The sequence below is a fragment of the Pseudorasbora parva genome, chromosome 25, assembly GCF_024679245.1.
Source record: "Pseudorasbora parva isolate DD20220531a chromosome 25, ASM2467924v1, whole genome shotgun sequence".
In the NCBI taxonomy this organism is placed as follows: domain Eukaryota; kingdom Metazoa; phylum Chordata; class Actinopteri; order Cypriniformes; family Gobionidae; genus Pseudorasbora; species Pseudorasbora parva.
Window position 1 is genome coordinate 27,145,793 of NC_090196.1, and position 9,717 is coordinate 27,155,509.

General features: G+C 41.4%; 1 protein-coding gene across 4 annotated transcripts in view; it reads left to right on the forward strand.

The window, feature by feature from the left end:
* Window positions 1–9,260, forward strand: part of phf21ab (PHD finger protein 21Ab) — a 29,787-nt gene extending 20,527 nt beyond the window's left edge. For 2 of the 4 annotated variants that reach the window (XM_067437020.1, XM_067437019.1), the window contains 10 exons: window positions 1,049–1,336; window positions 1,479–1,601; window positions 1,680–1,731; window positions 1,839–1,918; window positions 2,023–2,083; window positions 3,191–3,378; window positions 3,975–4,130; window positions 4,558–4,633; window positions 4,802–4,905; window positions 5,441–9,260. In XM_067437020.1, coding sequence (XP_067293121.1) covers window positions 1,049–1,336; window positions 1,479–1,601; window positions 1,680–1,731; window positions 1,839–1,918; window positions 2,023–2,083; window positions 3,191–3,378; window positions 3,975–4,130; window positions 4,558–4,633; window positions 4,802–4,905; window positions 5,441–6,130 — 1,818 coding nt within the window. In that variant the 3' untranslated portion in view covers window positions 6,131–9,260. Of the gene's footprint in view, window positions 1–1,048; window positions 1,337–1,478; window positions 1,602–1,679; window positions 1,732–1,838; window positions 1,919–2,022; window positions 2,084–3,022; window positions 3,046–3,190; window positions 3,379–3,974; window positions 4,131–4,557; window positions 4,634–4,801; window positions 4,906–5,440 lie in introns of all 4 variants that reach the window. The other 2 variants (XM_067437021.1, XM_067437022.1) reach the window with 2 other exon arrangements.
* Window positions 9,261–9,717: the final 457 nt, after the last annotated feature.

The window sequence follows — 9,717 nt, forward strand, 5'->3', positions numbered from 1 at the left end:
GACCAAGCGAAACATGATTATCTATTTCTGCTCAGCTAGCAACATTGGGCATTAACCACACTGCAAATGCTAATACTTTTTTTCCATATACTGTCTACTTTCTTTGAATAAGAGTTCTATCTGATAACGTATTAGGCAGGACTGTTAAACAGATTGTAAACTAATGAAAATGGAGAATGTGAGTGCTGCTCAGGCTCCGCCATTCTCTTGCGCTGTCAAGATAAATGTCCGCCACGCAAAATACGTCAAAATAAAAGCCACAGCGACAAGCGCTGCTAAATCACTTCAGAGTTCCTACTGCCGGTGCGAATGCAACCAGGAAAATGGCTTTAGAGCAGGGGTCTCCAAACTTGGTCCTGGAGGGCCATTGTCCTGCAGAGTTTAGCTCCAACCCCAATTAAACACACCTGAACCAGCTAATCAGTGTCTTACTAGCGCCTTGTAAGTAACTGATTAGATGGTTCAGATGTGTTTATTTGGGGTAGGAGGACCCTCCAGGACCAAGTTTGGAGACCCCTGCATTAGGGGAACATTTAGTTCTCTGGGAACCACCCTGGTGGCTAGTTCCTACAACTAAGTTCCTATAACTACCAGTGTGAAAGCCCCTACTGATGGCAGAATTTGGGGGGTGAACTATCCTTTTAAGACAGGGGCCCTCAAAGTCCACTGTCTTGCAGAGTTCAGTTCCAATCCTAATCAAACACACCTGAACAAACTAATCGAGGTCTTCAAGATTACTAGAAAGTTACAGGCATGTGAGTTTGATCAGGGTTGGAACTAAACTCTCCTGGAAAGTGAACTTCGAGAGCCAGAGTTGCACATCTCTACTTTAAGGAATTGTTTTGGTGTTACTAAATTGAGCTCTGCACACGATGAGACATTTTCGTACACTTTCAAGCTACTCACTGTGAGTGAACCAGAGCTCAGTGTTGGCATTACTTGGTCTCTTAACACAAAACAGCATGCATATTAAAGGCATGTCATAATCAATTAGTTTGGCAAGATTGTACTTGCTTAGTAACCCAGCTCCCCTTTCTCCATTACACAGGTTCGACCAAAACCCCCCATGCCCATCAATGTGCCCATCGCTCCAGCTCCTCCTCCGATGGTGGCGGCTCCTCTTATCCAGCGGCCCCTCATGCTCACTACAAAGCTGACGTCATCTCTGCCCGCCTCCACTGGACCCATCCATCAGGTGCGCATTGTGAACGGACAGCAATGTACCACCATTGACAAAACCACGACTGCAGTCACAAGCAGCACCACGCAAGTCACAGGCATCGTCATCAGTCCTGCCCAGACACTTCAGATTAGCAACTTTAACTCAGACTTAAAGGTGAGAGCAAAATTTTAATGATCCTGCTTGTTTGCTCCAGACATGCAGACTTATCCAGGAGAAGATTGTATCTGTTGTTCTTGCTCTAAGAATCAAACATTCAACTCACTAGAGAGTCCTTGTTTCTTGTTCTCTACATCAGACTGTGAAACCACAGGGAGGACCAGAACAGGTGGTCACAAGTACACCACCCTCGTCCTCTCCTCCCCTTCCTCTTCCTCTTCCTCCCCCTCCAGCTAAGGTCAAACGAGAGGAAAGCCCACAGGTATAGTGCACCTTCACCGAGATAACACAACCATCTGCCTCAAGCCAAAATAAAAAAACTAATATATTCTTTCTACAGAAACTTGCCTTTATGGTGTCTCTTGGGTTGGTTACACATGACCATCTTGAAGGTAAGTCCCACTTGTATCAACATTATACTGTAGGTATCCACTTAATTAAAGTAACTAGGACGGGATGTTTTGTAACCAGATGTTAATGGAATGCCTTGTCTCTCCAGAGATTCAGAGCAGAAGACAGGAACGTAAGAGGAGAACAACAGCCAACCCAGTATACAGTGGAGCAGTGTTTGAACCTGAGGTACAAAAATGTTCTGTAGTTTGTTCCACCATCTGGTCTGATTTTGAGAGCTTAGATTGTACTTCCACCTCCTCTAACATTCTGACTTCTCTCGAATGTCTCAGAGGAAAAAGAGTGCCGTCACTTACTTGAACACTCCACTGCATCAAGGCACCAGGAAGAGAGGTCTGTACTTGCTTGTCGTAGTTGCTTAAGTTGATGTATTGTAGCCCTGCTGCTTATATGTACCACCTAACAGACACCTATCTGCTTTCTTCTGCAATTCTGCTTTGTTGTCTTTGCTAGAGCTTGATCTCTCTCTGCAGTCCTACAGCTGGTCAGTAGACCTAAGATGTCATGTATGATGTTTTATAGGATAGGATAAAGTTGGTGGTTGAGGAACTGCTCCCTCGGTTTGTATAGTTTCCAGAGATGGAGACTTTTTAGCTTGTCTTGGACTCCAAAATCAGAGGCATTTGAACAATGTCAGTAGAGTCAGTAGGTCTACAGGGATAAATGATGTCTTCCCAGTCTTGCTTTACTTCAGAGTTGAGTCTCTTTCTTTGAAAATATCCTGTTATATACTCTTGAATTTCAAAGTGGTGCTTCAATGTGATTGATTTGGCCTTGAAAGACTTGACTTGGTCTTCACACCAAATGCTTGAACTTTCCCACTGGACCAACTTGGTTTTGCAAGACTTCACCTCAGAGGCTTGACCTAGGACCCTACCTTAAGAACTACAATAATGTCCAATAAGAAGTATAGACAAGAAATGTTACAATATTAAATACAAATGGCAAAGGGGGGCAAATGTTCTTCTGTGGTGAATCCAAAGACAACGTTGTTGATCTTATCCTGATCTCCTACACCTTATTGAGCTTGTGAAAAACTTGTTTCTGTAGGAAACATCTGCAGAGAAATCTGTCGTATCTGTTTGTGGCTTAGGCTTAGACTCTTTCACACTCTCTCTTTTTACTCTTTCCTTCCTTTTACTCTTTCTTTCGATCACTGCTTTTCAAATTCCCTGCATGCTGCTGTGGTCGTCTGTTGCACTAACTGCTTTTTGTGACCCTCCCTTCCATTTCTCCTTCGCTTTCTCCCTACTTTTCCTGTTTCCATGCTAGCCAATGAGGATCCCCTCTCTAAGGTATGTTGCAACTAGAAAATGCCATTATTTTATTTCATCTTTGTGTTTTTTTTTTCTTTTCCCTTTTTCCTCCTCCATTTTTCTGTTCCTTTTGGTTTTGTTTTTTTGTTTGTTTTTCTTTTCTTGTCTGTCTCATTTCACTCAGGTCGCCCTCCCAAATACAGCACCACCATCACCAGCAGCACGGCGGTGCCGGAGCTGGGCTGCAACCCCCTGCTCTCCCCCACCAGCAGCCTTCCCGCCTCCCCAGCCCCTGAGCGGCCTGACACGGGGGGCTTTCCCCTCTCTGTCCACCCTCATTCTGTCCCCCAGCCCAGCCCCAGCTCCGGGGATGTAAGTAGCCACCTGCCAAGTCTGGGCGACCATGTTGTTGACAGCCCCCACCTTTATTATTTTTCTAGTAGAGTTTTCTACATCACAAGTTGCCCCTACCCCCTAAACACTCCACTGCATTCATCCTGTACACCTCAATGTGTACCGGAGCAAGGTAACTCCTGTTTGTTAGAGTCCAGCATCCACCCTGGAAAGAGAAAGACTGACCTACCGGCACTGTCATTCATGTGTTTATTTGTTGTATTTGTTGAAATGGAGCCAGCAGTCTTACAAAGTGAACAGTCTTTCTCTACTTTCCTCACAAATATCAGGCCTGAAGTAATTTTATTATAGTATAGAATTTTTAAAAACCAAAATACCCAATATACTGATAATTACATGATACATTTTAATATAGGTCCCAATAATAATAAAAATAATAATAATAATATCTAAGTATCCAGTTATTTGAACAATCCAGGCATCAGTGAGCCACTAGACAAATAAATCCAAACAGCAGTCAGTTTCTCTCCTCCCCACCCTTCCCGCTATCATCTGATTGGTCCAGACCAGAAGGGGGGGGCGGTGGTACTGACACCTGCCGTTCTTCCCGACAGGGAGACATCCATGAGGATTTCTGCACTGTGTGCAGACGCAGTGGACAGTTGCTCATGTGTGACACATGTTCGCGCGTCTTCCACCTCGACTGCTTGGACCCACCCCTCAAAAACATTCCCAAAGGCATGTGGATCTGTCCTAAATGTCAAGACCAGGTAAATAATAGCAGCACAATGAGCCCTTGCCCTCTCCTCTCCCAGGCTAGTCAGTGATCTCTTCTTTTAACTGGAACTCAGTCCTTTAAAGCACATACACTGTTATATAATTAGAAATGGGAGATCGACTGAGAGATCAAACATCCCTTTCCCTGCCAAAATAAAGTGTACATTTCCCCCCTTACACAAATTGAGTTTCTTCAGGCGTTAAGGCTGTTTCGTCCTTTGTAAGCTCTCACATGGTTCGGTATTGATTGTGCCTTTTTTTCCACCCATCATGTAAGTGTAAGACAGCATCCAGCACTCCCATTGAAGTTCTGTTGTTCATCACTGTTGCCATATACAATTGATCTCAGTTTTTCTCATGGCTTTCCAGAGGTCAAGTGTGCACAGCACTGGTCTGTTATTGAGAGAATTTATTTTACAGATTCTGAAGAAGGAAGAGGCCATTCCATGGCCAGGAACCCTGGCAATTGTCCATTCCTACATTGCTTACAAAGAAGGTATTGATATTTAGATTCTTTTGACTGTAGAAATTTGTACCCCAATTTTACATATTCAGTGGTCACATCTAATACATTTCTAAGCTTTTTGGATAAAAATGTCTGTCAATTGTATAAATCTATTTTAGAGACCATTACATTTATGGGTGTTTTGTCCTTGTCCAAAAGCGAAAGAAGAAGAGAAGCAGAAGTTAATGAAATGGAGTGCAGAACTAAAGCTGGAACGAGAGCAACTAGAACAGAGAGTGAAACAACTCAGCAATTCTATAACAGTGAGTTATTTATATATTTTCCTCTTTCACTGGAGTTTTTCCCATATTCAAGATTAATTATAGTGCTCTACTACATCTCTGTGAAGGGATGATTGCCTCAGAGAACCAATTTTAAGGCAAACATTCAGCTTTATTTTCTGGCTTGTCACAAACTATACTGTTGCTTTTTTAAGATTTGATTAAATGATTCCCAATTTTAAAGGGACCCTCAAGTTGTTCCCTTCTTCTGCTGAAGAAAAGAAGATATTTTGAAGAATATGGCTAACCAAACATTTGATAGGCCCTATTGACTTCCATAGTATGGAGAGAGAGAAAAATACTATGGTATATATACCATATGTACTATGGATGGGATAAGTCCCATCATCTGTTTGGTTACAATCTTCAAAACATCTTTTGTGTTCAGCAGAAGAAAGAAATAACTTGAGGGTGAGTAAATGAGGACAGGATTTTATTTTTGGGAGAACTATCCCTTTAATATAATTTATTATACATAGTGTGGGTTATCTAATGCTGTATTCATGTTCTTCGACAGAAATGCATGGAGACCAAGAACAGCATACTTGCCCGTCAGAAGGAGATGCAGTCTTCTCTGGAGAAGGTGAAACATTTGGTCCGCCTAATCCAGAGCTTTAACTTGACTCAGCCCATGGAGACGGACATCCTACAGGATTCCAAACAGGACTGCATAGAGTCAGGGACCATCAAAGACTTAAAGGATGCTACGCAAGTGTGTGTGCAGGAGAGTCCCACAGAGCCTAGCGTGCAAATACCAGTCGCCGTAGCAGTCCCTGAAGTGAAGGCAGAGCCAGAGGTGGGTGAAATGGCAGAGCCAGCGGCCGCAGTCACGCCTGAGGCTGCATCAGGTGAATCGGGCATTAGCATCCCGGAAGTGCCCAAAACCACAGTTGGTGATGATATGATGGATACGGCGAAAACTGTGGAGGCTGTGGAATTGCCTCAGGTCAGGGACGTAAAGACAAATGGAGGAACAGACTGTGATTGTACCGGCTTGAACCCGGAAGAAGAGGAAGGTGCTGTCGATGCAGCGGACTCTGAGAATATCCCTCCCAATGACAGTAGTTGTGCAGAGGATGCTGGGAAGATGGAAGTGGAGCTGCATGAAGATGGAAGTCATGGCGTGAACACCAACAACGGCAAAACCTCAGAACCTTCTCAACAGGCTTTGCCAGCCCCTCTAAGCAGCGTGGACAACCCCAAATAGTTCTCAGCCTCACCCTAAACACACTTACATCACCAAAACATTTAAACAGATTTCCTATTGCACCTTGGACTGGTGCACAAAGTTGCCAATCTAAACGTATATATATATATATATTATACATATATATATTATCTATATCCAAATAAATGTTGTCGTTTTTTATTTTCTTTCATTTCTTTTTATTTGTTTAATGCATATGGTAACTGTGTCAACAGTACTTCTACATCCAAGACAAGCGAGTCTTGGTTCTTGTAGACCAATAGAGCCCAAACTTCTGGGAGAAAAGGGTGACTTACGAAAGAATATCATGCCAATTATTAGATTATTAAAAAAAATAGTAGTTTAATAATATTAATAATAATAATGATGATGGTGATGGTGAAAAAAATGATGATTTATCAGATCAGACCAGTGTGTGCCTCCAACATGGGGTTTGTTTCATAGGTTGTCTTAGTTGTCTTCTCTCCGGGAGGAGAAAGGCAGGGCAGACATGTCCAAAGACTGCATGAATATGCCCACACCCTGTGCACCTCCAGCCAGGCCTGAGTGGACCGGCAAAACCAAATGCTTCTCTTTCCAAACATGACACACAAAAAATCAACGCATCAGTATTTGCAAGTGACAAGGCAGAGGCTTGGAATCCTGTTGCTGCCGTAGGTTAGACTAAATCAGGACTCGGCCAGGACTGCCTATAGCAATTTCTCTTATTTCTCTCCACCTCCCTACATCATCTTGTCCGCGTTTCCCAGTTAGCAGTAGAAAGTGTCCCATCTCCAAGTCATCTCAGGCTAGTTAGCGGTAGAGTGCTCTGCAAAGCCTCTGAAGATCTTTGATAAAGGGCTGGAAGAGAACGCTACGCCAGAAGTCACATCTCGGTAACTGCAACAAATCATGCGTGGTAGATTAGTCTGAAAAGCAATGGTGGTTCAGTGTATTGAATGAGTCTTGTCCTAAAGTCGGTATGTATGTGTTTGTGTGTGTGTGTGTGTGTACTCGATGCTGTTTGTGGATTTGTTTTTTTGTTTTTTAAAGAAAATATATTCAGGTCTTCCTAGTCTTCATTGAAAATAAGTGCTTTTCTGTTTCATGAAACAGTTGTTTGTTATCAATGGTGTTTAAAATGGCATGAATTATGCAAGCAGCTTTCTCAATCTCAGAGATGCACATTGCATAATGAGTGTCTGTTTTTGTTTGAATTCTGAACTGCCAAATGCTTTAGTTTTTTTCCCCTTCTTTCTTTTAATCCAAAATAATGGAAATATCCTCTTAGTCTAGAATATAATGGACTAGTCCCATCCCCATTTTTCCTAAATCTTTTTCTCTTCTTGGAAAAACAATAATGACTTAAGTCACAATTTGCTGTCTTAAACTTGAGGGTTTGATGTATGAGCCAAATTGAGTAATAAGGAAACGACAGAAAACCCTTAATTAAAGCACAAGCTTTATTGCAGATAACTAAAGCAAACGCACTAAGAGCCTCTTAAGAGACTTTCTGAGCAAAATTTTCAAAAGCGCTTAAATCTTTTCTGTTGATTTTCACAATGTTTGCCAACATAGCGCCCTGTAAGATGAATAACGGCGGTCAGTTGCTGACGCACAAAGTGGGAAGCACTGATTAGGACGGTCTTCTGCTTCTGTTTTTCTTTGTTTTGCGTAGTATCTTAACTTGTCCCAGGTAATCTTAAGTCTTAATGATGCACGGCTGGCACCTTTATGTTTTTCAGGCCATTCCGAAACGGCATATCCCGTTTACCTTTGTGATGACAGCCACTCAGGCTACGATTGAACGATTTAAGCATATCAAATTCCATGTATCTATTTAGGACGTCTTTGTAAGTGCTAATTTTCGCTATTCCACGCATATGCTTGTTTATTTGGGATTTCAAAAGGACGACTCATTGCAAATTCTGACTGTTTAACCGTGATTAACTTACCACAGTATGGATTCTGTGCTTGGAATGATGTTTACCGTTTTGTTTTTTTTTGGTCTTGTTTCATTTTTTTTATGATGGTTTTGTCTTGTGTAGTCAGGATTTCATGGCTTTAAAACCCAATTTGTGGTTCTTGGTGGATGGGGTCTTGGTTATATCAACAATGTGCTGCAATTTCTCACAATCTACTGTGAAATTTCACATACTTCTCCTTAATACATTCCCATAATGCCCTCTTACCCTCTGAGCCAGGATTGGGTAATGATGGCTAAACATTCATATCATGGCAACCATTATTGTGGCATAAATAAGGCCTTCCAAAAATCACCATTGTCCGTCTAGAGAATATTTAAAGAAAACTACTTTTACTCCTTCCTGTACAGGTGCCCAGAGTGCCTTCAACCTTTTACATTTACAGAATTGAATCTCCTAGCTCACCTACATGTCTTTCCCTAAAAATATCGACTGGTCATATTTCCCTCTCTCTGCAAAACATCACCTCTATTAGAAGCACATTTGTTGTAATTTCATTGGTTAAAGTGAACTGGTTGTAGTGATGTGCTTGTGTTGGTCTGGTCCTGTCTGTCTGTCTGTTTACTAAACCTAGTTATCTGCTGTGAAGTTAAAGAGCCCCTCTGGTGTAGGCGATTATTTTAAGGAGTTGCCTTGAGTTTTTTAACATTCTGAACAAAAGTATATCTTAGTGATGCACAAAATTGGTCTGTAAAAAGAAAAAGAAAAAAGAGTTGTTCCATATAATGTGTTTTCAAAATAGTTCATTGGTTTATTGGAGCGCTCTGTGCCACCAAAATATTAAGTGTGTGAAACTTGCATTTTTGGATTGACATTCATTGGAAAAGAAGTTTAGGAAGTCATGGTTTCCTGTCTTTATGCACTTTCTTATAGGAATGTCCCTAAGTATTACTCTGTTTTTTGTTTGTCTGCTCATTTTAAATTCAGGAGATTTTCCTTTTCTCGTCTCACGAAACAGGACTGTTCAGGCCAGTGACTACCACTTAATGTCATACGTAACGCTCGGCTCTTAAAACGATCTGCGCCCTTTCTTTTCCGCGTCATCTCTCCTTCAGTCACTGAGTTAGAATACTGGACTTGTACCTGAATCAGGTATTTAGATTTCAGCCTTGAATATTAGCAAGGCTGAACGGATCAAAGAGAACCTGCAATCTGATTGGATAGACTCAAACTCCCAGAACACCACCTGTCCAATCAGTTCAACAAAAAGCATGCCTTCTTATGCAAATTTTTTATATCAGTTTTGTCAGACTTTTTTAATATGCATTTAGTTTTGAGTTTATTTTGTAAAGATTTTTATGTGAACTTTGTGTCACTTTCCTTTTTAACATGTCTGGCGAGGATTATGCCAAAACGAAACAGTATACATATGTACATCTCTTAAATACACATGCTTTTTTTTTTTTGTTGCTGTTGTTTAAATTATGAACAATATACACTTTCACAATGGCATCTGTAGAAAATAGTTAATTCATGTACAGTTACAGATGGGAATTATTTGCTGGCCACAATTCTGGGCTCTTTGGAACATGGAAATGTGGCATTTCAGCTGTGTATGAATCTCATGGACCAGTACTTTCATTCAAGTCTGCCTTTGCTAGCACACCATGCTGAATGTTATTG